At 44.1% G+C, this 27,438-nt stretch overlaps 3 protein-coding genes across 5 annotated transcripts; 1 reads left to right on the top strand and 2 right to left on the bottom strand.

Annotated features, from left to right (window-relative positions):
• Window positions 1-4: 4 nt before the first annotated feature.
• Window positions 5-14,821, bottom strand: lcorl (ligand dependent nuclear receptor corepressor-like). 3 transcript variants are annotated; one of them, XM_047045868.1, is made up of 8 exons: window positions 14,630-14,821; window positions 12,681-12,746; window positions 12,444-12,523; window positions 12,208-12,334; window positions 11,712-11,939; window positions 11,471-11,549; window positions 1,532-6,884; window positions 5-1,430 (listed from the first exon to the last, which is right to left on the bottom strand). In XM_047045868.1, the coding sequence occupies exons 1-8, from the start codon at window positions 14,727-14,729 to the stop codon at window positions 1,296-1,298; spliced, it is 6,168 nt and encodes a 2,055-aa protein (XP_046901824.1). In that variant the 5' UTR covers window positions 14,730-14,821; the 3' UTR covers window positions 5-1,295. The 3 variants fall into 3 exon arrangements, with proteins under 3 accessions (XP_046901824.1, XP_046901825.1, XP_046901826.1); XM_047045869.1 differs by having other exon boundaries at window positions 1,326-1,430; window positions 1,528-6,884; XM_047045870.1 differs by lacking the exons at window positions 5-1,430; window positions 1,532-6,884 and adding an exon at window positions 7,104-10,621.
• Window positions 14,822-14,897: 76 nt separating this feature from the next.
• Window positions 14,898-19,596, top strand: LOC124484777. The gene is made up of 6 exons (XM_047045871.1): window positions 14,898-15,165; window positions 15,274-15,575; window positions 15,677-15,741; window positions 15,863-16,020; window positions 16,199-18,252; window positions 18,464-19,596. Exons 1-6 carry the CDS (start codon window positions 14,898-14,900, stop codon window positions 19,184-19,186), a joined length of 3,570 nt encoding a protein of 1,189 aa, XP_046901827.1. The 3' UTR covers window positions 19,187-19,596.
• Window positions 19,276-25,687, bottom strand: slc43a3a (solute carrier family 43 member 3a). The gene is made up of 13 exons (XM_047045873.1): window positions 25,597-25,687; window positions 23,221-23,441; window positions 22,792-22,921; window positions 22,500-22,546; window positions 22,342-22,418; window positions 22,159-22,251; window positions 21,791-21,930; window positions 21,191-21,327; window positions 20,931-21,074; window positions 20,651-20,758; window positions 20,297-20,483; window positions 19,966-20,089; window positions 19,276-19,865 (listed from the first exon to the last, which is right to left on the bottom strand). The coding sequence occupies exons 2-13, from the start codon at window positions 23,408-23,410 to the stop codon at window positions 19,719-19,721; spliced, it is 1,524 nt and encodes a 507-aa protein (XP_046901829.1). The 5' UTR covers window positions 23,411-23,441; window positions 25,597-25,687; the 3' UTR covers window positions 19,276-19,718.
• Window positions 25,688-27,438: the final 1,751 nt, after the last annotated feature.

Here is a 27,438-nt window from a genome sequence, read left to right as displayed (position 1 = left end):
TATATAACAAAAGAATCTTTATTGTTCTAGTGACAGTCTCTGTTACATCTGTAGGGTCACATATAAAAACACTTAAAAGAAAACATAACAGCAAGTATACATAGCACCAAGTACTTCAACTGAGGGAGTATGGTTGTATAGTTGACTTGACAGAGGCCCTCCTCCCATGTTGAAATGGCAATCACAGAATGACTTACAACAGGCACACATGCTGTGGGGCCCCATAACCCACGAGACAGATCCTGGGGTCAGGTTGGACAGCTGCTTTTCAAACCCAAGACAATGTATCTGTCAGCTAACAAAGTAAATACAGTCCATCGCTGTCAAAAGAATCTGAAGAGAGAATAACTCCATATGAGTATATTTACTCCCTTAGACTCATATACACACACCTGCATACAAACATACAAAAAAAGTGATACTGCAATGTGACTTAAGATCCATATCAGCCAGTCTTCAGAACGTCAACAAGAAAAGTAGCATTGTTCTAATATATAGATTTAACGATTTGTGATAAACGTATTGCACCTAATAGGAGGAACTAGATTTAACACAGGGAGGGGGAACTAAGGATGTGCATCATATAGGATAGGAGGAGCTACAGGGTTAACAATCTCTGTTTGGGATAGTGCAACAGACAGGCTTGATGACACGTGTATTAATGCTTTGTGTGAAAACAGAATTATCGTCAAAATACTCTCGCTACAAACATTCTATAAGCTAACCACTGCATCACGTCATATAGTACCTAAGTATACTCTGAGGCCTGATGAGAATTAGTTATATAAAAAAGTATTACACTTTAATGCATTTGACAGCTCACAGATTAGGCTTAGTAAATGAATGTTCACACAATACTTGATATTGAGTGAGGTAAGGAGTTCTGAGTTTATAAAGATATTTCAGATTTTGTTGCAGGCAAGGCTACTCAACTCTAGCAGGGCATTGTTCCAAAAACCACTGCCCTAAAACTAAAGCTATATGACAACCTCCTAGCGAAAGCAGAGTCGAATTATAATGAGGTATATAAAGGGGGGAGGGGGGGGGGGGGCATTCCCTCACAAAAAATAACATTAACATTTCTCCTTCATTAAATATGGCCGCTCTGAATGGGCACAATCGAAGTGCTTTTAATTCTATCAAACTACTGTTTACACTGTGGTAGGATGTTTCATACAAACTGAAAGGTGTTGGGGAGGGGGGGGGGGGGGGAATCTGTAGACATCCACTGACTTAAGATGCAGGACGGGAAACAGAACATTAAAAATAGTGCAACCTCAAGCTTTTTCGTTAAGTTAGGCTTCTGCTACATAATTGCTGGGTGCGAGACTGGGGGGGAAACGGCAGTCTCTGGTTGGCTGAATGTCTGAAGGCACCCGGTTTACCGCAGTCACTAAAGGATGGAGGAGTATAGCTTCACTTCGAGCTGCCTGTAAAGACAAACGGTCAAAGTAACAAACACTCGTTAGTGATGCGTTTCCAGTTTGATAAAGAATGCTTACAAAACTGAGGAAGGGATGTAATTACCCACTACAAAGTCACGCCATCTCAGCCCGGTTAGGCCCCTTCCCTGGGACTGTCTTATCAACTTTGCTGGTGATGGCAGCAGTGATTCACTGGCGACTTTTTCGAAGCTTCTCTGCTTGCCTTTCCTTATGCCTGCCCCCACACCATCCTGATCCGTCTCATTTAGTGAGGAGCAATCTGACTCCTTCGTCTTTGTCCTCTTTTTCATTCTCTTCTTTCTCTGCATTTTCACAGCTTTATTGTCCTCCCTTTCTCCACCCTCCACTCTCCCTCCATTAGGGCAGTACGCGGAAGGTGAGCCATCATCTAACATCACAGTACAAGTGTCCCAGTCCTCTTCAGCGGTGGACTCTGTGTCTGGAGAGTTGATCTTCTTTAAGAATACTTTGCATTCTTTCAAGGTCTCTGGGCTCCAAGCTTTAGAGCTGAGTCGCTGCGCTTTCGGAATATCCGCCATTTCTTCAGTCAAGGGAGCAGGACTGGCAGGCCAAATGTTCTCTAAATCATCAAAAGAATGATCTGTTGCAGTTGAAGAGAATGGTTTCTCACTGGACTTTAAAGAGAACTTCACCTGCTCAGGGAATTTGTTTGCAGGGATCCCTCGCTTAATCAGTCTCATGTGATTTGTTTGTCTTTTTGGCCGATTGACTCTCTCTCTCCTGGTCAGAAACTTTGACTTCACTCTAAGCAGATTGGACAGGTAATTTCCCATTCCTCTCCTCTTCCACCACCGTGCTCTCTGACATAACCTCCCAGGGGCCACTGTTGAAGCAAAGAGTTGGTGTTTGACAATCCGCCTGCTCCTATACCATAATCTTTCCTGTGCTTGTCGGTGCTCGGTTGGACTCTTAGGAACTGCCGTAGCAAACTTTTTGACATGTTTGCGCAGTCTTTCAGCCTGTGGGCTTGGGGAAACGCTGCCCCTGTTGGTAACATGTGGATAGTGCATAACCTCGTAGGGGTTTCGAGTGCTTGCCTTTTTGACAATGGCCAAGGACTGGGTTTCTGTAGTCTGCATAAACCAGGAACAAAGCTGGCCCATGCTACAGGACCTTGGCTTGGTAGGAGGACAGTCAAACAGCATCCTGACCATGGAAATGGGCTCTGGCCTTTTTGTAGATGTGGAGGAAGCTTTCACAGACACCCTAGTTTTCAAAGATGTCCTTTCCTGGTTAGTATGGGTGTCAGAGATCCAGGTTTCAGAGACGAGACGTATCCTTCGTGCCAGCTCTTGGTTCAGGGTCTTTTCCTGGGTTGACACTGCCCACCATTTTAAAGTACCACTTTGAGGGAATATAGAGTCCATGGATACCCCTGCCACATGGCTCAAATCTTGACACACCTGTTTTCTTTCATTCCATTTCCCAGCCTGCACATATAGATGCGGTTTCTCCCCAGAGGTCTCCCCTCCCCCTTGAGCTTCCTCCTGCTTCCTCTGGCTGCTGGCTTTGTTTAGTAAGAGCTGTCTGGAACGCCGCAATAAAGCTGTACTGTGGCTGTATGACCTAGACGTGGCAACAGAGTGCAGCAAATAAACAGAGGGCTTCCTCACTCTTACAGAATGACGCACAGGTAGAGGACGCTCTTTCCTACTGTCCTTAGAGTCTTCCTTGTTTTCGGTTTGAGTGCCGTCGTTGCTTGTTTGAACACTGATTGTCTTAGGATCTTTGGAAGGCTGGAACTCTGGCAGGAGCTTTTTACGGATTCTCTGTGGAGATTCTCTGGCATCCCTGTTAATGTGGATCTTGCATTGTCTGGGGGAAACTGTGGTTACAGTGACTGATATTCCAGAAATCTTGACTTTAGCAGGTCTCCCTGGTTTTCTCATAGGTACTCCACCTTTAAACTTTTGACATTTGATGTTGCTGCTGGAGTGAGGGGCCTCTCTTCTATCTTTCACAGGCCTGACAAAATTCAAATCTTCCACTATTAGTGGAGCATCCTTTACAATATTGTCCTGAAACACATTTGTTTTGTCCAAGTGGGCATTTGTGCTTACAACCTTAGGAGACTCAATCATGCTTGTCTGGAGGAGACCTGAGTCCTCTAACACTAGCCTCTTGCTTCTTCTTGACCGTCCATAAACCACTGTAATTTTAAGGTTCTTGTTGGGTTTATCCTCCATATCCGGTTCAGGAGCTCTTTTTGGATTAACAAAACTGGCCCCATCAGTTCCAGGGCCGCATGATGCTTGATCCACACACTTCTGCTTTGGCGGCCTACCAATTGGCCTCTTCTCCCTTTTCTCCAGTTGAGGACCCAACTTCTTGGGGCGCCCTGGACGCCTCTTTAGCGTGGTTTCGTGAAAAGGCAGGGGGCCCTCCTGCCTCTCACCACCAATACCATTCAGTGAGCCAGTTGATCTGTAAGTGTCAGTGATGACAGCTTGTTTTGATGGGCTACCCTCTCCAGATTTTGTAGGACTCCTCTTTGGCAGTAAAGCAATATGCTCCACAAGTGGACTCTTGGTCTTTTCAGGTGTTCCAGCCCATGACGACGACTCACATGGGTCAAATGTTTCCTCTCCCTGTCCATCGGAGCCAGAAACTGCTGACCGTAGAATGTATCTAACCCCATCTTCACCCACTGGAGACACAAACATCAGTTTTATTGGACTGATGTACTGGGTGTCTTGGCTTTTGGCTGAAATAGTGGTGTTGTCAGAGGTCAAGTCTCCTTTTTGCTTTGAATGGTCCTTGGGAGATTTAATGCCTAATTTGGATTCTGAATTTAAACGTTTTGTTGGTGGGGATTGTAACCGTCCATTAGGCCTCGCTACACTTTTCCTAACATCTGTCCTTTTCTGCAAGGAGTGTTTTGGTGAACTCTTTTCAGCAGAGGGTACTGTGACTTGAACACTCTGACACACTAGCACAATGGGGGGACTTCCTGGACGTTCTCCCAGCAGACACTCACTGGCATTCATCTCATTTTCCTGTCTTTCAAGCTGAGGCATGGAGTGCAGAGGTTCTTCTCTGGCTTTATGGATATTATTGCTAGCCGTTTGTGAGTAGGATGCATCTGACCCATTGTCAGTAAGAGGCCTGTCCTTTAATGTTTTCTGGCTAAAGATGCTCTCAGAGAAACAAGCAGCAAAGTACATTTTCCTTGGCTCTGTGACATACGAGGAAAACCGCTGTGGAGGAACTATTTGTCTCCTGGATCTCTGAACCGTGTTTCTCCTTGATTTTCCTTGAATGGACATAGGCACATCTTTCCTTTCTGGTCTACCTCTTTTACCCTGACCACTGGCTCTAGTAAGTGAATCATTGTCATGGCTTAGAGTAAGAAGCTGTTTATGCGTCCTCGGGATTTCAGGCAAGTAATGGCCATAGGCTTTGTCACTGCTTGGTGTTTCTGATTCATCCTTAACCACAATTTCAGCTATGGTGTTTAGCTGCAGTGTGGTTGATGGCGTTTGATTGTCCACAGATGTTCCCCCCTCCATATTGGCCATCCCCTTTCCCTCATCTTCTGTAAGCATCTCCATTTTTACCTCCTCTGTGACTATCACAGTCTTTACCTCCTCTCCTACACCGCTCTTCTGTCCTTCATCTAATGTGACCCGGTTCCATTGAGCCTCTTTGTTCAATCTCTCTATACTTTCCTCCTCCGAGACACCCCTACCCTGTCCTTCCTCTTTCTTCATTTCAACCACCTCACTGATGTTGCTCTTAACCACATCCTGTGTCCCTCTCTCTATTCTTCTTTCCTCTGTCAGAGTGTCTGTCTCTCCAATTGGGATTTTATCAACCTCTTCCTCTTCTCTGACTCTGGTACTCTCCCAGTCCGGTGTCATTTTCTCCAATTTGGCAATGTTATTCTTTCTGATTCCCTCCATTTCTTCTTTCACAGGGCTTGTCTCACAGGAGGAGTTAATTGGAGGGGATGCAACAGCACTGCCATCTTTCGATTTGCCATTCCTTCCAAGAGACCGCTTTCTCCAGCAATTGTTTGGATCAAGTCTCGCCAGCTCGCGTTTGATTTCAAGGGTGTGTCTTCGAGTAGAGGGCTGGTCAGGCGTCTTCCTCATGGCTGCACGTGCCTCTTGTAGCCGGCGAAAACGTGTCTTAGGTGATTGGTTCGCGTTGATGTCGTGACTGTGAAAGAGATCACTGAGGTTGTAATCGTTATTTTTGTCTTGATACAGACACGTGGTGATGATCTCATTTAGGTGGGCTTCTTTTTGCGATTCCAGGCTCTGATTGGATAAGGAGCACAAGTTGAGACCTTTTTCAAGGCTTTGACTGGATAACGAGGGTAGGGGAAGGTCCTTTTCCTGAGGTTTGATTGTCTCCAGTTTCTCGCTGAAGCGATCAACCACATCTTGCAGTAAAATACCACTTTGGTTCTGCTCTGCTTGACTCTGCTCAGGTATTTTACACTCTGGATATTTTATGATTTCCACATCTGCACTCACTCCTTGTTGGCCGTTGCTCTCCATATAATGGTCTTGGACATCTTCCCCTTCGTCTCTGTGGTGTAGAAGGGAGGGAGGCTTTTCCTCTGCCTTTCCATTGATGTCTGAGGGGATGGGAGACAGCGGGGGAGGGGAGGGACTACGGGGTGTCTCCCTTACTAGGACGACAGAACATTGGGGATCTTTGCCTCCACTTACTTCTCTACTTCCCTCTGCTGTATCTCTAACCAAACACGTATGTTCTGAGCAGCAGGCGCAAGGCAGAGGGTTGTGAGAACTACTACAGCAGACAGTTGAAGCAGGGCACACAGAGGAAGTGGGACATAATTTGGAGGTAGGGCACAAAGAAGGGGATGAAGAGGAGGAGGAGGACGTGAAGGCGCAAACCACTTTGTTGATGCGTCCAACGGCCAGGCTTTGGCAGGGGAGGCACTGGAGGCTCTTCAAGCAGACACAAACAGGACTACCCGGGTCGGCTGCCATTCTGCAGCTCTGCACACAGCAGCAGCCACTTACTGAAGGAACCTGTGTGTCACTGAAGGTGAGAGGAGCGCTACTATGGGCATTACAGTCTAATGACAAACGGGTGGCTAGACTATCGGTTTGACCGTTACAGTCACTAGAGGAATAGGTAGGGGCTCTGCTATGGGAATTGCTATCGTTGAAGGGTGGTGGAGGGGGCGTGCCGTCCTGCAGCTCCCCTGCCCGATGGCAGCAATGAGATTCGGCCTGAGTGAGTTGGCGATGGGTGCAAGCAAAAGCCCAGCGATGCTCCTGGAAGGCTACTGTTAAGATCTGCTGCAGCAGTGAGCGGTGGACTGGGCAGAGCATTTGGAGAACCGCCTGCAATGCAGACTTGCATCCATTTAAGGTTTCCAGCATCCCGGCATCTTCTGCTTCACACTGACTTTCTTCAGAATTGGTTGGCAACTGCAAGCTAGACAGAAAAAAAGATGATTATTAAAGTTGAGCAGCGAGTTTAAGATGTTCTAAATTAAACATTCTAGACAGCAAAAAGGTTTCAAGTACAAAATGTTGAGTCCATGTGCTTATCAAGATTCCACAAAATAATACATCTTGAGGAAAATTAAATGTTATACATCTGCTAAGCTCTTCCCCACTAAGTTAAAATGACCCCATGATGGCTGAAGAACCATTTTGATCAGAATAGATTTTATTGATGAGTTGCCGAGGGCAGAAAATGCGATTGTAGCAACGCTTAAAAACATTTAAAAATCAAATCGTTGCACTTCTTACAACTGTCAAATGATTTAAGTTCCACAAGCAATACATCTTTTAAAACTTCTTCTCAAAACAAACTGCTAAAGAAGTAATTCCCTATTTCTTAGTTGGGCTGCAGTGCAAGAACGGCAGTTAAGGACGTGTCCTTAACGGACTTGACAGGAAATATCCTATTTAATCTATTAAAACATTATTTAAAAACTACGATTGAAGATCAAAACAATTCATCAAATTAGGTTATAAAGTCAGCATTGCAAACTGCTGTGGGACGTTGTCATATATTCATGAAGACAAACGTTATTTCAACATCTTTCTTTTAGGGGGGGACAAGGGAAACAAGTTGTAGATTATATAAATTCAAATCACATTTAAGTAGCGTGTTCATGCAGTTGCAGCATACATATTTTACATTGCTTCAAAGTGCTTCATTACAAATCAATAACTTTAACAAAACATTTAACCATTAGACTCACAATACTGAAGCACATTCAATAAGTACATTCACAGCAAACGCTAACACAAAACACTGCCGTACACTAATTTGAAAACATCAATAATTTATAATAGTGCAATTGATTAATGCATCAATATGGGATTTCAGTTAGCAATTTGATAGATTTGTAAGATGTTGAGTAATAACAAACCTTGTACAGGTAGGCCTATAGTTAAAAGTTAACCGTTTGGTAAAGTGGAATTACTGCAAAATGACTAGTTTTAAACTACAATTATGCAGCTTTTAACTAATTTCAAGCTTATCAATCAATATGTATCTGTGGCCATATTGATATGAAAAGCACTTCCCAGAGAATTACGTGCTGAGGTTAGCTGTAGTTTCAGACAGGCACTAGTGTACTATTATGAGCAAAAAACATTCAGTAGTGGTTCAGTTGCCAGGGTTACTAGTTTTCAACATTAGACCTGAGGTGGATCTCAGTATACGAAGTAAAGCAACAAATGACTTATAACCTACATTTTTCAGAGAACACACAAAACGACTTACAAAATAGTAATAACACCGCAAGGACAAATACATATACAAACAGGCAGAAACACCACCATCACCTGCAATGCCACTTAACCATTATTTCTTTCTCAGATTTTGAGATGATTAAATTATCATAATTTAATGTCAACAAACATTGTTGTATGGATCAATTTTCCCTCCCATAAATGGCTTGTTTCTGTATGAGCGTTTACACTTGGGTGTTCCTTGAGTGATCAAAGCTTCATGTTGTGTCCATATGTAGGCATGTACGTAGCTCAGACAGAGTAAGAAGGTGTGAATCCAAAGAAAAGGCTCCAACCAGACAGTCAGTTAGCTCAGAAAAAAAAAGAGAAAAGCAGATAACCAGAAGTTTAGAGGCAGACAGCCCAACAACCCAGAAACGGAGTGAAAGAAACCTTTGTGACGAGCTGTCAAGTGACCCAAGGAACATTTTGGTAAAAGCAGAAGGCGGCAAATACAGAATCCCACTCTCGGATTTGGATAACAACAGAGAAGATAAAACTTTTAAAGAATTAAAAAGGTGAGTTACCAGCAGCAGATATGTCATGTGAGGTTTTAGAGTGGTTTTCTGTGGTATAGAGATGCAAACCTTTTGCAAATTTCAGTGAGAGAATACACATTTCACAATAAACTACCATTTCCAAGCTTTACCAAACATGCTTCATGTTTGCATTCCAACTAAACTTGGTGCGTTATTCTGATTAGATTTCACATTAAAAGGAAACAAACACTTAATATTGGGATATATCCACCTTGGTTAAACAAATTTCTTAAAAACACAGTTGACCTGGTCAACAGCTAAATAGCATACAAGAGCATGCCTCATTCGGTTACAATGGATCCATCTTTGTTGGTTTGCATTTTCTTGTCCGTTGTTAGCTTGGTAAGCTATAGAAAGAGAGGCAACTCCAATCAGGAGCTTTTAAAGTTAAATCAAACCTGAATATTCCCATACTAGCAGAACGTGAAAGCCACACATGATCACTAGTGTATACCATATGTATACCCTATCCCTGCAGGTGTGAGTCACACAGTAGTTGAAAGAGGGAATATAATCAACCCTCAATGTACATCACGTGATGGGGTAATACTAAGTGTACTTCAGAACTGTCAGACACTTTGATTTGATAGTCCTGACAGAGGTTCAACATTGAATTGTTTCGGGTTTTTGAAAACAAATAGGATGGGATATGATCCCCCAAGACCAACAAAGAAAAGCCGTTATATATCACATTTCAACATACAGTCTGTGAAATACCTGAATCATAATCTCAGTTTCAAAGGCATGGTTTGTGTTCAACAAGTGTTCCCAGTACATAATACATTTAACCTGTGAGAGTTGGAGAATTCAAGTGTTGAGGGTTCAATACCAGTCATGGGCCTAGAACCTCTTGACGACAGCAGCAGTTGAGGCAGATGTCCCTGAGTTTGTGGAACCAGCGAGGGTTCCAGGGTCGGTTGGGCGGGAGGTGACAGGTTTCCTTTTCGGTGGAATTTTGAGTGTTCCAGATCGTTCCTTCACCTTGTACTCCAGCGTACTGTGGGGAATCCCATAAACCCCTTGGGCCTTTGACACGCTCATGCGGCCTCCCATCACCATTGTAATGGCCTCCTCCAGCAGGTCATGGTCATATTGGCGGTAGCGTCCACGCTTCTTCCTCGGCTGCTTGTCCTTGTCCCGACGATCCCCTCCTTCCTCAGAATCATCGACTGAAGAACTGCGTATAGCCAGGCGGCAGGGTGACATGTCTGCTCCGCCAAGACACACGTCAAGCAGGAGGTGGGGTTTGAGCTTGACTGCTGTGGGTCTGGCTGCAGTACCAATGGAGGTCCCCTCAGTTGGGGAAGTGTGGAGCTGCAGGCTCTCAGCCAGGCTATAGGGCTCGAGGTTGCTCGGTCTGGGTGGATTGGATGAACGGACCTGTGGGATGCGAAGAGGAGTGGGAGGGTCACTGCTGGGAGTGGGGCTTGTTGGAGAGCTGAGGTCATCCCTGAGCTGAGGATGGGAGTAACCCAGCACCTTCAGGAGGCTTCTCGGATCAAGACAGGACGCCGAGGACGAAACGCCACTGATTTCCTGATTCTCCACGATCCCTCCTCCAAGTTCCGCTTGCTCCGCCCACGCCGCCACCCTCTGCAGTAGGAGTCGTGCCTCTCCACCTTGCATTGCAGACACCACATCATGTGACGTCACTTCATCCCTGCCGGTGCCCTTTCCAGGATTCAGACAACATAGCAGGCTTAGCCCACCCTCAGCTAACGCCTCGAGGCTCTGCCTGAGCGTGCGGGGCGGAATCCCGTAGAGCAAAGCGGCCCTGTGCTCTTCTAGACTGCCAGAACGAACATCCCTTAGAGCTTTAGACAGCAGCCCCTCTGACAGCTCCGAGCTCCTCTCAGGGTACTCCTCCCTCTGCCTGCGCTGCCTCCTATGGGTGGGAGGACCAAACACCAGGGTCAGGGTGGAGAAGAGTCACAGATGGGGGAAGAGGGGGGGTTTTGGCGAGGGGGTCCCACTCCTTTATGTCTTGTGTAGGTAACATCACTGCGTCTCACATCTCATGTTTGGCTCACTCAGACAGCCTATGGGCTGTTACTCTGTGCTGGGAGCATTTCTTTCTCACACACACTGCAGTGTGTGTCTCTCACATACACACACACTCACGACCAAGTAGGACAGTCTGTGAATGGCTGTGGTTACTTAGGCACTCACACACACCCAGTAGTTTTGTAACCCAACGGGAGCTTGAAAGTCCTTGTGTGAGGGTCCTATGCTTGAGGATAGTGTTATCAGAATCATACTGGATCAGAGTAAAAAATCAGGAGGTAAAACGATGTACAGTCCAGTGTTCCTCTTTGTTAATTCCTGAGCAGCTGACAAACATTATTGTGAAGTAGCTGTGACGTTACCGCTCAACAAGAGATAAGAGAGTCAGACCCTTTAGAATTGCAACACCAAAAAACAATAGGGCACAAACAAAAATGAAAGCGCATGGCATACTAATATACAATATCAATGCTTAGAAACCCTTTAACTCTTCCAATAAACTGCAGCACCCGACACTAACTGACCTAATGTGAACAATTAATTAAGTAAAAGTAGCCACTTTAACTTACACCTTTGTAAATTGCCTGGATAGTTTAAGGTAACATTATGCCATGGTGTCACAATGCACAAGCAAGTTATTGTATAGGACATGCACACTCTTTAGAATGCTCGGTAGAATATGAGTATGAGGGGGTAAGTGTACGAGATGACCAATGAGAGAAGAACTCACCCTGACAAGTTCTGATTGGTAGGCAATGATGATGGGGCCGAGGGAGCAGAGGTTCTCTTTGAGAGGTCCAGTACACCCTCTGTTGGGAAAAGATCAAACATTCAAATGTAACCTATGGCCTGAGGTTTGGGTCAAAGAATTGACATTTACCAAAAATAATTTAAAACGTTAAATACATTTTCATCTGCAAAAATCCAAAGGGATGTCAAACCACACAGAGTGTCGGGGTTTAATTGTGTACCTGGCTGAGGTTCCTTTCCATGGTTCTCCTGGTACTTGCTTACAGTAAGGTCCAGGGGAGCATCTGGGTCAGAGGGGCCAGGTCGAAGCAAGGCAGTAGTATAGCCATTCTTGGTGGTGTAGAGGGGGCTTTTAGAGGCATACTCCAAGGCAAACTGATGTATCATTTTCTTCATCAGCTCCTGAGCCACCAGAGGGACGTTGGGGTCACAGCTGGATAGAGGTACATCTAAAATACAAGAGATGGTTCAATAATAAAACTGGTTATTCTACCAATTATATGCAGACACATTTCCCCGGGGTGCAACACATTTTTTATTATCTGAATACGAGTTCACAAACAAATTTGCCAAGGGACATTTGTTAGAACATTATCTGAATAACTGAAATAAACCTCAGGTTAAAGTGTATGACTGATGGGATATTTTTATTGGCCCAAATAAGAATGTCAGGGTCATTAAATTGATGTGCTATTGTTTGGATTGGAAGTATCTCACCTTTTTTGTGGAACACAGTGTAAAGGAACCTGTGTGCTGATTGGTTGCTTTCCAGGAAGGATGGGGCCTGCGAAGGCATCTCATCTGAGGGTGAGGACAGGGGGGAAGTGGCCACAGGGACATGGTCCTATAAAAAAAAAAGGGTTTTGCAACAACATCACGTACACATCCAGCAAACCGCATATGAAAAATGTCCTGGCTCAGCACCACACACAGCTTCACAGAATATAACTTACACCGAGTTTGTCGAGCTGAAGGGAGCAGAATGAGCAGCTGGCATCCATGGACCAGTTGTCCAACTCCTCTGGTTCACAATCTGGACAGACACAGTGTTTCGCTCAGTCGATTTGTTTCTAAATCTGTCTCTAAAATAATAATCTAAATAATTTTGACATAAACAAACAAAGTGGCCTTTTTTGACTGTTCATGTTGACAAATAACAACAACAAATACACACATCGTAGCTAACTTACCATCAAATATACTGATGTCTTTCAGAAGTAATGGTCCATAGATTCCCTCCAGAATGCTTTCAAACCCTGCATACCACAGAAGACAACACTATTACAAATCTGAAAGCACATTTAAGGTTGCTGCTATGGGTTATGACATAATTAATTACTATTATGTGATTGTGAAACACTGTGTTCACAGTAACAGAACTGTCAGTAAGCAAGTAACTTCAAGACCAAACAAATTCTAAATTGTTTAGTTAATGGTTAAAACAAGATCAAAGCAAAATAAGAAGCAATTTCACTACATTAATAATATGTATAATCTGTATAAATGTTGTTCAGCACTAATAAGACAGGGTAATGGGGACAAATATATTTGTTCCTTAAACTGTATGCCTAGATTAAAGGATGTATAGATAAATATTTATAATTTAACAATTTTAGCTAGTTTGAAAGGATTCAAACCAAAATATCCCACCCCCTCCTTTCAAAGCCATTCCTCCAAAACACATGAACCAAAGCCTGACTACTGCCAGGAAGTAGGTAGGTACACAGACAAGTAGCCTGTCCAATTATTGCATTTGGTCCGAATGCAGTCCAATCAAAAGTTCTGATCCGACCTTAATAATTGGTTGTGTTTATTACAGTTCTGCAACGCCCACAGATAACGGATTGATTTCATTTTGCTGTAAAACTTGTAGATTTATTGATTGCTATCAGGATGTGAAGTTAGTTTCAGCAAATATGACAAAAAGTGCCTCTCAACAACATTACCTACCCTGCCTTTAATTTGCTTGTGTTTTGTCTATCTGCATGTTTTTTTTAAGGTTCCACCTCTTACAAGACAGTGGTAGAACAGCATCTCATAATGACTGCTGCTTTCTGTGGCCTTAAGTGGACTAATACAGTAAAAAAAAAAATTGCTAGCCTTTGATTATTTTGAACGCCCTATTGAAATATTAACATATGTAAACACACAATCTGATATTGCTACAAGGCCGTTAAATAGTGGGTAGCTGGCTAAATGTGTCACTGATGATAAAGCACCAAAATACCAAGTACAGTCACGCAGCTAAAATTGATTATCAACTTTTAACACGTAAATCATCTACACAAACTGGCAAACCAATGTGTGTGCAGTTAAACTGAATAACAAATAAGTGTGCAGCTAGCTACAGTAGTTACATATCAATTTCCATATACACCACTGTCAAGGAACTGGTCATGTTAGCTGTATAGCTAGCTAACCAATATTGTAAGAATAGGTGGCTCCGCCTGTCAGGTAAACTGTCCGGTGGCTTACATACCATTCGTCGGTGGAACGAAGACATTTTCAAAAGGTCACGTGGGCAGCTAACGTTACCGGACGGCCGTTAGAATCATTGGCACTCCCCTTATTTTGAGACTACAGAAAGCTAGACTAATGACTGTAGTAGTAGTTGCAGCACCTCGTTTGTTGTTTCCCATAACGATAAGATGGACAACACTACAGTACTATTACATTTGACATAACGTCATATGCCTGAAATATCACTCGCTCTAGTATTCTTCTACTTGTGGTCTAGTAAGCTAATTCAAGCCAACCCCACTGACTGTCCAGGACAAAGACAACTAGTGCTAGCTAACTAGCTAGCCATGGTAGTGCTAATAGTTACAGCAAAATAGTCTCGCTAGCGATTTAAATAGGTTAGTCTAGCTAGCTCTAGCTAATACGAGTTGGCTGCATGCTAGTTGGCCACATCAATTGATTTCTTCAATGAATTGATGCAACGCTAACGTTAGCCAGCCAGCTTCTGTTCTATACCGAGGCAGCCCTTTCCGTGCGTTGTAATATCTTAGTGTTTTCAGCTAGCGTTGTTGTTAGTCTATCTAGCTACCTAGCTAGCCTCAAAGCAATCAGGTTAGCAATATATGTACCGTTTCCCATAGGTGCTACCCCTGAAGAACAAGCGTAAATGTTATCTTACCCACGCAGTGTATCAGTTTGTGCCGCCAGGAATCGAGTTTCAGTCTGAAACCTTTCCTTTCTGCCGTGCATTTTGAGTTGGGGCACTGTACATCCGCCATTCTCTCCGTCCTCCTTCCCCCCTGCTCCCTTCACTGCCGAGTAACGTCAATGAGCAAAACACACAGGGCCTGCGCGCGCATTCTCAGTTTCACTCAACCACATTGTCCAGAACTACCATTAGCACTAGCTAATTTATCGCAAGCCTCGATTCACTGAGCCAGACAAAGATGCATTTAGTTTCAAAATATAGCTTTACACGTAGTGCTAAGCCGCTTAGCAAAATATGGCTTTACTACGGTTTTAAAGCAGACGATACAGGAAAACCGACTATAAAGGACGAAGCAATTTGTCTAATGTGCCGAAGGATAGTACGTATCAAAGACGGAAACACAACTAATTTAAGAGCTCACTTGAGAATACATCATCCAGAGGAGTTTGTCAACCTTTCTGGTGGCAATGATGCCGGAATTGCATCTTCTTGGCAGAATTTTTCAGGTAACATTTGTGAGCAATATATCGATGTCCATCTTATCCACATGTACTCTAATTGAATTGGTAAACATTGTTTGTTACACAAATCCCTCCATCCATCTCTTCTTCCAGGTGGCAGCGTGGCCCCTGTGGACTTTACGGATTTACTTACTCCTCTAAGTCCCCTGGAAAACCTCATAGCAGACAGTGTGGTACTGGGGGAGCCATTTCATGAAGGTGCATCAAGAGCAGTGGCCACACTACCTATTTGCCTTAATCTAATAAAGATGTCCTCCCCGGAGAGTTCCTTACAGGACGGTGTGCAGGAGCTAAGGGTGTTTGCTAAGACTTTGCTACAGCAGGGCAGTATATTTGGACCTTTCAAAGGGCAGATGGCCCAAGGACAGTTGACCTGCTTCAGATATGCCTGGGCTGTAAGTGTGAAACTAAATCATTGTATCATCATTTTAGCATTAATGAAGTGAAAAGTTTTTAGGTGATCCGTAAAAATAAATATTATTTCCCTTGTTCTTAGATAAAAGAAAGCGATACCTACTGCTATATTGATGCTTCAGATGAAAACAAATCCAACTGGATGAGGTGAAGAGTTGAATAAAAACAGAATTGATGCTATTCATACAGACCTTGCACCTCAATGTTAAGTATGACTGAGAAACATTGAAGTCACATTGAACTGTGGTGTCTTTCTGTCCATTTTCAGGTTTGTTTCATGTACCACCAGTGAGGAGGAGCACAACCTCACTGTGTTCCAGTGGCAAAGGGAAATCTACTACAGGGTCTCCAAACCCATCTCCCCAGGGGAGGAAGTGAAAGTTTGCATTGGGAAGGAGTATGCTGCTCTTCTGGGATTAGGTCTTGGTAAGTGTGGCTGTGGGAATCCTAAGTGTTAAAATCGATTATGATTCAAAAGCCTTGCTACAGTTTTATGGCATGAATTTGAATACAGTTCCATTACAGTGTAACAATAATACACAATCTCAGTAAATTGAAAAATGCATGTTCAATTATTGGCCTTTGTTTTTCCACTGTGATACAGGTGAGAGCATCAAGTGTAAATATGGGGACAAAGAGAACCTGCTTAGCATTTTCCAGGACATCCAACTTGTTCGTGTACCCGGAGTTGCTGCTGTCCCTGAACCCCATGACTCTCCCAGCTGGTTAAACGCTAACCAGTCATATATCAACATGTCTGGGACGAGTAGTCTTTCCAGTAGGTCACAGGCTGACAGCAACGATCCCAATCAATGCTCTGCCATGGAAGTGCAGGACTATGACTTTGTTGAGGGCGCGGATAAGCTGCTAAAGCACCCTAATACTGCTCATGTTAGAGTGTGGTACTTCTTTGGGTTTGAGGCTGACCCCAATGGTAGCGGTCTGCCCCTGGACAAGACGAGGGTGATGTGTAAGCTGTGTGGGGAGAATGTGCTCTTTAATGGGAGCATGACAGCCATGCTCAGTCATCTAGGACACAGTCACAAAATGCGGCATCGCAATTTAACAAACAACCAAACCCATAAATACAGATACTCTCAAAGAGAGAGTATCTTAAGAGGCAATTCATTGGATAGCCACGGTTCACCTCCATGTCATGAACTGCCCACGACCCATCAGAGTAGCACACAGCCCAGTAGACCCGCCACACAGACCACCAACGCCATTGCAGACTTCCTTATTAGGGATCTGCTTCCTCCCAGCATGGTGGAAGGAGAAGGCTTCAGGCAGATGATCCGCATCCTGCTGCCCTCCAACCAGGAGCTGCCTTCTGCCTGGCAGTTAGGAGGCCTGCTGACTGACCTCCACGCCCGGGAGAAAAAGATCAGGACAAAAACGTTCACGACTTATGCAGGGATCGCTGAGGAGAAGGACTCCAAACACACCACCGTTCAGTCCAAATCTGGGACCGTTTCAAGAACAAAAGCATCCCGTGTTGGCACTTCTCAAGTTCTGGAGCCTGTGACCCTCAGTGCAGATGTGTGGGGTCGTGACTGGCAGGGTGACAGTGAGACGTACGTTACCCTGTGGGCTCATTTCCTAGACTTTGATTTCAGTCCACACACACTGGCTCTCGGCACACAAAGGCTGTGGGAAACCGAGACTGGATGGGCGTCAGTGGAGGCCAAAGTGAGGGCTATGGCTCAAGAGTGGGGCATCTGCCAGCCTTGTGTAGTCATCGTTGGAGGGGAGGAGAGTGAAAAGATCAAGTTGATGGAAAAGAAGGAAAGTAAAAGAAGAGAACAAGCAAAGAGCGCTCTACATCCTAACTCCACCACCTTTCTAGAGTGTGAGGACTCTGTGTCCGGAGACGAGATCTGTGGGTCAGTGCAGGTGAACCGCTCCAACTTGGACTTCCCACTCATCCCCTGTTTCCTGAGCGTTGTCGAGGCATGCATACGGCAAGTGATGTCACATCCTGTCATCTCCAGCACCTTTGGCCTTTTTCAGAGCCTTCTATCAAGTGTCTTCCACAGCCAAAATAAAAACAGAGACCAATCTCTGTATTCCAGGAAACTGTTCACAGCCTTAGGACAGCAAGACCTGGCTGAGCTCAAGTCTTGGACTAACTTAAAGCCTGAGTGGAACCGGCTCTACTGTGTGTTGCAGACTCTCCTTCGCCATCAGGCCCTGATATCGGAGGTGATCAAGGAGATGAGTCAAGAATTCAAAAACAGGAGAGGTGCAACCACTACTAAAGGTTCTTTTTCTACAAACAGTGTTTCATCGGACAACTGTAAAATGAGCTCCATCTCTCATATCTCCAACAAAACCATTGTGGACGCTGTTTTTCCAGAGCCTTCTGATTGGAAGGTTCTGGATGACCTCTGCTCGGTGCTGAAGCCTTTGGATGTGGCGTGCAACACTGTTGCTAAAGAAACATACCCACGGCTCTCACTGATCAAGCCCATCCTCACCGGGTTGCTCTCACGCCACCTTGCCTTGGGCCCAGGGGTCTCCGCCATTTTACAAGAAGTTAAGAAGACAATTAGTACGACCCTGAAGAGTTTCTATGACAACCCTCAGGTCAACAGGATTATTTGTTTGGCATGTGCCCTCGACCCACAGTTCCATGGTTTAAGGTTTATGGAAGAAAAGGTAACTAACTACCCTGAAATTAAAATGAAACTATGTGTCAATTTCTTATAGCCAATGTTGTACCAGAAAGTTATATTGTTGTTTTGGAAGGTAAATTATTATTGCTAATAATGAATGAAGGAATTGCGTCCTTAAAATGTGTGACAGAAACATGATATGTTCTTAATCTGTATCGACATTGAAATTGGTTTACCTCTGTCCTAATGTCCAGGATCAGGTGGACACTTTTGATTGGCTGAAGAAAGAGGCTGTCAGGGCAGAGGAAGAGAGGAGTAGTCGCCAGTCATCCGCCAATCACAGGGCCGGGAAGAACAAGAGGAACTCCTCTTCACTGTTACCATGGGAGATGGACGGGTGTCCTCGACGGAGTAAGCGTCTGAAAGAGGGCGCGCCGATCAGCTTCAAAGAAGCAGAGAAGAACGACGACGACGATGATGATGATGATGAAGAGGAGGAGGAAACGGAGGAAGAGTCTGAGGCTAGCTCCCCTGGCTACCAGGGGGAGGAGGAGGAGGAGGAGGAGGAAGTCCAGACTGAAACCCTGCAGACCACAGAGTCAAACTCTACATCTGGTATGGAGTTCCTACTGGGCGATCTGTATGGTCCACAGGCCCAGAGCAAGTTGCTGTCAGTGGAGGAGTGCGTGGAGGCAGAGGTGTCCCTGTACAAGGCAAAGAAAGACTCTGCCTTGATAGAGCAGCCCCCCCTTCAGTGGTGGAGGGCAAAGTGCACAGTACTGCCTCTGCTGGCCAAGGTGGCACGGGCATATCTGGCAGCACCGGCTGTGGTGGGCGGAGCCGCGGAGGTGTTCCAACGCCAGGGGGAAGGGGCCATGCACAGGAACAGGAGGAATATCCCTTCTGCTATGCTGGATCAGCTTCTGTTCCTGCATCATAACCATCTTAGCTGCCTAGAGCAGGGCACCTGTATCTAGAACTACTACATGGCTTAGTGCCACAAGATGTACACACCTGTTACCGGTGCTGAAGGGGACTCGGGCGATACCGTTTTTAAGTAGCCTACTTTTCTTTTTTTTTTACATAACTGTACTTTACTTTCCTTGGCTGCCGTTTTGAGATACTGGTACCAGTGGTCATACCACTTTTAGATATTATTGAGCAAATAAATAACCCATTAAGTTGTTTTCATATAAGAAAAAAAAACTTGCATTGAGTGCTTTATGGAGTGTATACTTTGGTTGTAAAACCAATACAATGCTTCTCATTGCAGAAAACCTTGTTCTGTAGTAGAGTCTGTATTAATGTTCTCTGAGTGATGCTGGACAATATGACAAGTTCAAACTGATCATGTACAATTTTATTGTCAACTGTAACCAAATTGTGAGACGATACAAAATATACTGCAAAAACTTTACTAAAATACTGTTTTCCAAATCATCATGTCACCCCACCTATACACATGATAAAAAAACACATTTAAATAGCCTTTCCGTTCTTGGAACGTCCCTACAGTTTGGCCTCAGCCATTATGGTGCCTGTACTGGCATCCATCCGTCCATCCTCCCTCTGATTGGCCAGCCTCCGGCAGTAGAGATAGACACACAGTGGGTGGATGAAAGCCAGCAAAGTGAGCAAGGTCAGAGCAATGTTCACCTGAAACGAAAGGCAGAGGGAAGGACAGCCAGAAGTTAGTACGGAGTCACTATCAGCCCGGTCTAGTTTCTTAAGTGCTTCATCTTCGTCATCCACCTACATAGAAAGGGTCCCCTCCAAGGGTTCCTTTGACTAGGGCGAAGCAAGGGTACTGGAGCAGAGACATCACCGCTGACAGAGACATCATCAGACCGTACAGCTTCCCAAAGTGACAGGGTGGGAAACTAATTTAGAAAGAGAGACATATTAATGGATTGGTGAAGTATGTTTATCATTTATTTCCATCACCAACTTTTGCTCAGTTTGATAACTGCAATTACCGTTCTCACCCCATCCGCCTCCAATCCACACGCACACTGCTATCACACCTTACCTGTCATTTCCTCCCCCCCCCCCCCCCCCCCCCATCTCTCGGTTCCACTTTGACTTACGCTATGCTGATGAAGGCGGCGTTGCCTCCGTAGAGGAAGGAGCGGTTGAGGACCTGCAGGATGAAGGTGAGGTACTGGAGTGGGAGGAGGGGAGTGGAGGCACAGGCAGAGAAGAGGAGGCACTGCAGGGAGGTGAGGAAGAGGGAAAGAACGGACGAGCGCAGATCCACCTCCCTCTCTGTCTCTCCTGAAAAGGGTCAACCAATGAGGCCACGGAGAACATCTAACCATAAAGGCTATGTTTTGACATTTATTATTCTTAAATCGTGCTTATTGCACCCAAACGTATAACTTGATACATTTGAAACAACAATGTCCAGGTCTCAGGAGTATGAAGTCCCCCAACACACTCACCTGGAGCCAGAGGCCGGCCCTTGTGTCTGTCCATGAGCAGGCCGTTCCAAGGAGCACAGAGGACCCCACACAGCTGGGTGAAGGCAAACGCATTGGTGTACCTACTCACTGAGAGGAGGAGAGAAGGAGCAGTGTTTGGAAGTTAGCCACATGCAGGAGAAAGAGACTACTAGACTATGACTAGAGTCAAAACCTCATGTCTGCTAAATACATGCTACATGCTACATTGATGTGTGTAGCATTGACACACATACAGATGATAGAACCATATGTGTGTTACCCAGGGTTGGATCGTTGTTGGTCAGGCGGTTGAGCATAGGGTTTAATGTTCCAATGAATAGATAGTGACGCAGTTGCATGACAGACAGCCAGATAAGGTGCCACAAGAAGAACCAGGACAGGACACAGCTCCTGAAACTGACCACTGTGTGCACATTCACACAAAGCCAAACAAAAACATGGATTTTCTTCATATTTGTCTCTCGACCAGCAGAAAATGTTTCTTCGAGAAGAGGAAAAATAGGTTGGTTTAAACATTACCGTCTTCAGAAGGCCCAACATCCTCGGACTGTAAGGGCCTGTCATCAGTTTCCCCCTCCCCATCTGGTGTTAATGTGGCATCTCGGGTTTTCTCAAACTCCTCTACGTCGTAGCTGTTTTCTTTACCAAAGCTTATTCTGTTTAAGACAAGATCAGACATACAGTATGGCAGTGGCGATTTTAAACCGAAATTTGATCTCAGCACCCCTAAAAATAATAATAATAAAATATTAAGTATTATGGTTTATTATCATTTGATGCTGGTAGTTCATGAAGGGACATCCTTAATGTTTTCATTCATTCAATATTTTGCATAATAATAAATACATTTATTAATTGTTATCCAGTGAAATTAGGGTTTTATTAGCAAGGAGGTTTAACACTTTTGCAAGGCACTGTATTCATGTCACATTATCATTGGGGGCTGAGCACCCCTAAAGGTCTGATCCTAGAATCGCCCCTGCAGTATGGTCAGTGACATCAGTACGGGGCAAAAACAGTTCACATATAAAACGACTCAATGTTGTTTTGTACTTGTCAATATCCAAGAGCCGAATAAAGAAGGAACCCCCTACAGATGATAAAATGTTGTGTTCATACCCGTAGGTGTAGCAAGGGGGTAGGGGGTAGGGGATGTGAGTTCTGGGTAGGAGGAAGAGTGTCCGGAGGACATGGACGACACTGCAGACGGAGAGAACCAGAAAGGAGGCGCGTAGAGAGACACCTCCTTCATACAGCACCTGAGATGGATGGGGGGAGGGAGAGAGGAAGGAGGGAACATGGGATTAAGAACCACTAAATCTGGGATCTAGAGAAGCTTTATGAGATGAGCCATTTGACAGTGTGTGTTCTTGTCTGTCCACTAGGTAGCAATATGGTCCTGCATCTCGATTTCTATATAAGGCAGAGGGAACCACTAGGTTGTTTGATACAGGTGGCAGTCTCGGCTGTTTCTGTCTCCATTTTACCTTAAATATGAGGAAGACTGCAGAGGAAGAATCAAAGGCTCCATTATAGAGGGTAATAATGGTGGAGCGACGGGACCCGAACAGGTTCCCAACCTGTCAGTGGGAAGAATGACAGTGCCTGTGTGTTACTCATACCTCATATCTGAAAAATGGCTGTACATCATCTTGTGTGTGTATATGCACCTGCATGTTTGTAATGAGTAACAGTATTCCTCCCACAGCAATGCAGGATAGTGCTGGGAACAGCAGCAAAGAATACACTGTTTGAGAAAAAGAAAGAGGCTTTGTTATTATCTCTACTGTATTTGCGTGGTACAAAATGGAGTTTAAAGTATATTTACCTGCACTGGAGAAGGCCACTAACAAGGTACCAGTGGTATAGAGGAATCTGGAGAAGAACACATAGAATACAGGACGGTCCCTAGTCATAAGTCACAAGTAGTTTAAGTATTGACACATTTCACCTAGATCTCCCTCTCTCTCTTTGTCCTTCCTTACCATCTTTATATCCTCTCTTGTTACATCACCTTATGCTGCACCTGATAACAAGGAATGAATAGCCCACGCTGATTCCATGTGTCCATGATAGCAAGGAGCCTTAGAATGGAGCCAAAGTAGTGTGTTGGTACTCACATTCCCAGCAGCCTCGTCACCATGGTGCCAAAGCAGTCAAATATGACTCCATTTGGAAGACTGAGGAAGTTGTTCAGAAATGAGGCGATGGTGAAGACCAGAGAAAACTGTTCATCCTGCGCTCCACAGTCTGAGAAAATGAGAGAAAGAGTGATAGAGCAGAAAATGGAGGTGAGATAAAGGTTATCATGATGAAGAGGTATAGTAGAGAGACACATTGGGGTACAGGCATGGAAACACACAACAATGGTTATGGTATACCTTTTACAAAATGACTGTTGAATGTATAAAGAGCGTGGTCACATGTTCTCTATCCATTATGTGGTGTCTATTCTGTTCTTATCTTTTCCCACCCAATCGAACTATCCTCCCAGTCCACAGCAGCAAATGTAGGAACCATTTCAGATGGAGGAACTGTCTCAGACTCACCTGTGTTCACCAGAGTACTGTTGGCTCCAGTCACATTGACACACAAGTCCTGGAAGTATTCATCCTCCTTCAGCACAAACACCAGAGAGGCATAGCCAAACACGACTCCAGCGAAACACAGACACTCCACCAATCCTGTGACCAGGGTCAGACAATACCTCTGCCCTGTCCCGCCCTCACATCCCAGCATCCTTCACCGTTGACTGTCTGAATGTCTAAAACTCAAAGGAAAAAGCCAGTGTTAAAATTTAGGGGGGCTTATTAAATTCAACAGTTATTTGTATATGCAAAGTGATTGTTTGTTTACTTCAATTTTACTGTCTGGTCATTTAAATGGGGAGTCAGATGGCTGAGCGGTAAGGGAAACGGGCTATTAATCGGAAGGTTGCCGGTTCAAATCCCGGCCGTGTCAAAAAACGTGTCCTTGGGCAAGGCACTTCACCCTACTTGCCTCGGGGGAATGTCCCTGTACTTACTGTAAGTCGCTCTGGATAAGAGCGTCTGCTAAATGACTAAATGTAAATGTATTTATGTGCGATCTAAGAAGTCTATATCCATGTCCTTAACAATATTGTTTTTATGTTGAGTCCCTGCAAACGGGTTGAATAAGAAATGCCGGGTGGTAGATAGAGATCAGGTTTAATTACCTTATCTCAGTAATTTTTACTGGAACTGTCATGCTCTATGACTGTCAACATTGATGTTGTGGAGCCACTTACAGTAAAAAGTGGAGAAGGAAGTGTGCATGTTTGCATATACAGAAGCAGACGTATAATTCTTGCTACTCAATGATCCCAACTAAACATCTTTCACACTTCCTCTTTTTCACAAAAATGTGGTTTGCAACTGTCTAGTCATCTTCCGTTGTCTATATGAATTCAAGCTGTGTTATTTCCATTTGCTTAGTAAATAAACTACTGTACAATGTAATTCATTTATTTAACATTCCGGCCTATTATGATACAGTAAAAAAAGATTGTGGCAACGTTATCATAACTGTGTTGCATTTCTTATGCATTGGCGGAACCAGACTTTTATATATATGGGGTGGCCAGGTCTACTTCAGGGGGGTGGGGGTGGGGGTGCTGGTCGTGTATTGCATGCCGCACTATCTGATCAAAATGACATGAAGGTGGAACGTAAGGGAGATACCCTTTCCAAAACGTATACGGGCATAATAGTTTGTGAAAAACCCAGAGAAACACAAATATCCGACGAGGCAAAATCCCGGACAATTTTGGAATTCCTGCAGGACGCATTTTGGTGAGGACATTTCCTGGTAAAAGAGGACGTCAGGTCACCCTACACTAGGGTTGCTTTAATCAAGTTCTACATTTACTATGAATATACTGTGTCTCTACATCTGAATAGCAACTCATTTCTTTCTTACAGACAATGTACTCAAAAACTGGAGAGACTTTGGTCACTGTTTTCATTAATATATAATCTAGGTCTAACCAGGATATCCTTTAATGAATCTTTTATATTAAAATTTAACTATTAGTGTATACTCACAATAAATGCCACAGCCATCAAAATAAGAACACTCATGAATCATGAAATGATGCTTAATCTGAAGAAAAAAAATCTCCTATTTTGTGTAGGCCTACGTATGTGGCCTACACGTACAAGCTAAACTTGGCAGATGACTGACTGCCAAGTATATGCTCTGACCTGGTGCTGGTAGACAGGGTCTTTGTGAAGTCTGACCACATTGACTCTGCTAGCCTCAGATAGGGAGCTGCTCTGAGGTCTTGGGATGGTGCAAAGGCTGGTGTCTATTTGCACCTGATCCAGATTGCTCAGCTTTTTAAAGAAGTATGCTATCTCACACTTTCTTTTCAATAAACATATTTAAATTTAAGATTCCTATATGTTTATCGTATGCACCTTCCAACCAAAGCAAATTCCTTGTCTGTGCAAACTTTCATGGCGAATAAAACCCATTCTGATTCCGATGTTCATGTTTGAAGTGAACCCTATGCACAACAACATTGGTAATGGAATAATTTTCGCCCGCGTAGTTTACAGAATTGCTGGTTACCATGAGGAAACCATGCCGCGACTCAACGAACGCATGGCAGATTACAGCTAATCTAGATTACCGTTATCCACACATGGCGAAAACAGTTTCCTGTTGTTACTGAGCACATTTTCCTACATTACAATGACACTTACATAAATATACGGTTAGGTGCAGTGGATTAAATGTGGTATATGTACATGAACTGATTATTGCTGTGAATTAGGACATAATTTCTAATGTAAATGTTATATTTATCATCTGATCCTTTAAGGAATACGTTTTCCATTCATCAATTTTGAGGTTTAAACTATATAATTGAATATATTCAAAAGACGAGTCATTTAGTTTACCTTTATTGTCTCATTAACTGATGCCTTGAAATGTCTTGGTATGCGGCAGCACAATTTGTGGATCGTGTAACTCCCTTTTCTTAACGCGCGCTCTGACTGTCTGTCCACCTGTCTTTAAGCGCGTTCACGGCACAGCAAAGAGCGGCACCGGACAAATCTACTTCTGGATTCAGATGCATATGGCCATAGACATTATGCCAACACGGGCCACGTGGACCTCCATGTGAGTCTTGAACTGGTGCATGCTTATTCTTCATGAGTTGGTCAAGCAGTTAGACCAGTCAGAGAAACCAGGCTATTAAGGGTAACCAGACCTAAACAGAATTAACTGGAGATGGATTTAGAGGGTTATAACAGTTTTATTGCAAAACCAATCAGGACTATTTCACGTAAGAACAGACAGAAACACATACTTGTATCACCCACACTCGACACTGTGCCCAAACCTTCACGTGTGTTTGTGGGGTTTCCACGTATTGCAGATATTTTGCATGAAACTTGATGTGTCTAAGGAGCAGGATATTTCTGATGAAGCCCACCCACAAAGGCTACTGAGCTGCAGCCTTACCTGTCACACATGGGAGTGTGACACTAGTGACCTCAGGTAAACCATATATTTCTATGGGCAACACCTTTTCCACAATCCTTAAACAGAAACCGCCCCTCGTTTGTTTTATAACAGGAAGTCCTATGGTTCCTACTTCCTCTTTGATGTCCAGAGAGATCAGAGACATCTACAGCACTGACCATTGAGCTGGTTTTCTGGAATGGTGACGAAGTAAGTGCCACACCACCTGTGTTCGTAAAGTTGTTTCCAAGGATAGTGGAGTGTAGTTGGGGGTTGAATAAAGTATTTTTCACCTTTGGCGAAGCTCTTGGCTGTAATCTCCTCCCAACTTTGGTCTGTGGTACTGACATCCTGTGGTTAAACCACACCGGCAAGCTGGTTCACGCTGTGACCTTCTCCTTCAGACTGTGTATGTATGGTCAGGATATGTGTTGAGTTGCAATAACTTGTCTGTGTTCTCCAACAGTCATCAATGGAACTGACGCCATTTCTCCTAAAAGGCTGTCTGGTCCATTGGTAGCTGTTGCCAATTGTCAGGAGAGATGTCAGATTCATATCCAGAAACTATGGACAAGAAACATAAAAAGTCAACCATCACACCCTTCAACTTCATTGTGTCAGAGGTACGTCAGTCATTTTCAGTCAGTTTCTTTCTGATCTCTCTCTCTCTCTCTGTCTGACTGTCTATCTCTGTTTTTCTGTCTCTCTGTCTCTGTCTCTGTCTCTGTCTCTGTCTCTGTCTCTGTCTCTGTCTCTGTCTCTGTCTCTGTCTCTGTCTCTCTCTCTCTCTCTCTCTCTCTCGTCTGTCATTGTGAAGGAGCTTTTTCCCCTCTCTAGGCCAACCGTTCAAAGCGGTAGGCTCATTCTTTCTGTTTGGCCACACACAAACACAAAGGTAGCCGAAACACCTTGAGGATTGGGGGAGATAAGAGAAACGATTTTCTGTTAAAATAAACATAACATTTCTGAACAGATATTTTAGATGAATTAAGACATTTGTTTTTATATTTAAATCAAAGAAAATTGTTCCAATTCCTTAGTAATGGATGATACTGTATCGCAATTACATTCTTCCAGCGTGCGCTAGCTTTGTTTGGCCGTGTCTGTAATAATTTAAATTAGTAATTTGAGTAGCCTACCACGCGTAGTGTCTCTGGACATTGACAGTTCTCTGTTGTCACTTATGTAACCGCTAGGTGGCAGCTAGCTGTTAGACTACTGTTGATAAAAACGTGTTGATAATTCTTTTTTTTTAGGACCATTTGATTTTAATT

This window comes from Hypomesus transpacificus, chromosome 22 (genome assembly GCF_021917145.1).
Source record: "Hypomesus transpacificus isolate Combined female chromosome 22, fHypTra1, whole genome shotgun sequence".
NCBI classification, from domain to species: Eukaryota; Metazoa; Chordata; class Actinopteri; order Osmeriformes; family Osmeridae; genus Hypomesus; species Hypomesus transpacificus.
This window is presented reverse-complemented; position numbering and strand designations above follow the sequence as displayed.

Bases quoted from the DNA above. Each gene is read 5' to 3' on its own strand.
- lcorl (XM_047045868.1), bottom strand. From the start codon at position 14,729: ATGGCGGATGTACAGTGCCCCAACTCAAAATGCACGGCAGAAAGGAAA. The intron at 11,940-12,207 runs GTGAGATACTTC...CTTGTATTTTAG, and splicing joins CACTGTGTTCCACAAAAAAG to ATGTACCTCTATCCAGCTGT. The intron at 11,550-11,711 runs GTACACAATTAA...TTTTCCCAACAG, and splicing joins TGGAAAGGAACCTCAGCCAG to AGGGTGTACTGGACCTCTCA.
- LOC124484777 (XM_047045871.1), top strand. From the start codon at position 14,898: ATGCATTTAGTTTCAAAATATAGCTTTACACGTAGTGCTAAGCCGCTT. The intron at 15,166-15,273 runs GTAACATTTGTG...CTCTTCTTCCAG, and splicing joins TTCTTGGCAGAATTTTTCAG to GTGGCAGCGTGGCCCCTGTG. The intron at 15,742-15,862 runs GTGAAGAGTTGA...GTCCATTTTCAG, and splicing joins AACAAATCCAACTGGATGAG to GTTTGTTTCATGTACCACCA.
- slc43a3a (XM_047045873.1), bottom strand. From the start codon at position 23,410: ATGCTGGGATGTGAGGGCGGGACAGGGCAGAGGTATTGTCTGACCCTG. The intron at 22,547-22,791 runs GTGAGTACCAAC...GTTCTTCTCCAG, and splicing joins GTGACGAGGCTGCTGGGAAT to ATTCCTCTATACCACTGGTA. The intron at 22,419-22,499 runs GTAAATATACTT...TTTCTCAAACAG, and splicing joins AGTGGCCTTCTCCAGTGCAG to TGTATTCTTTGCTGCTGTTC.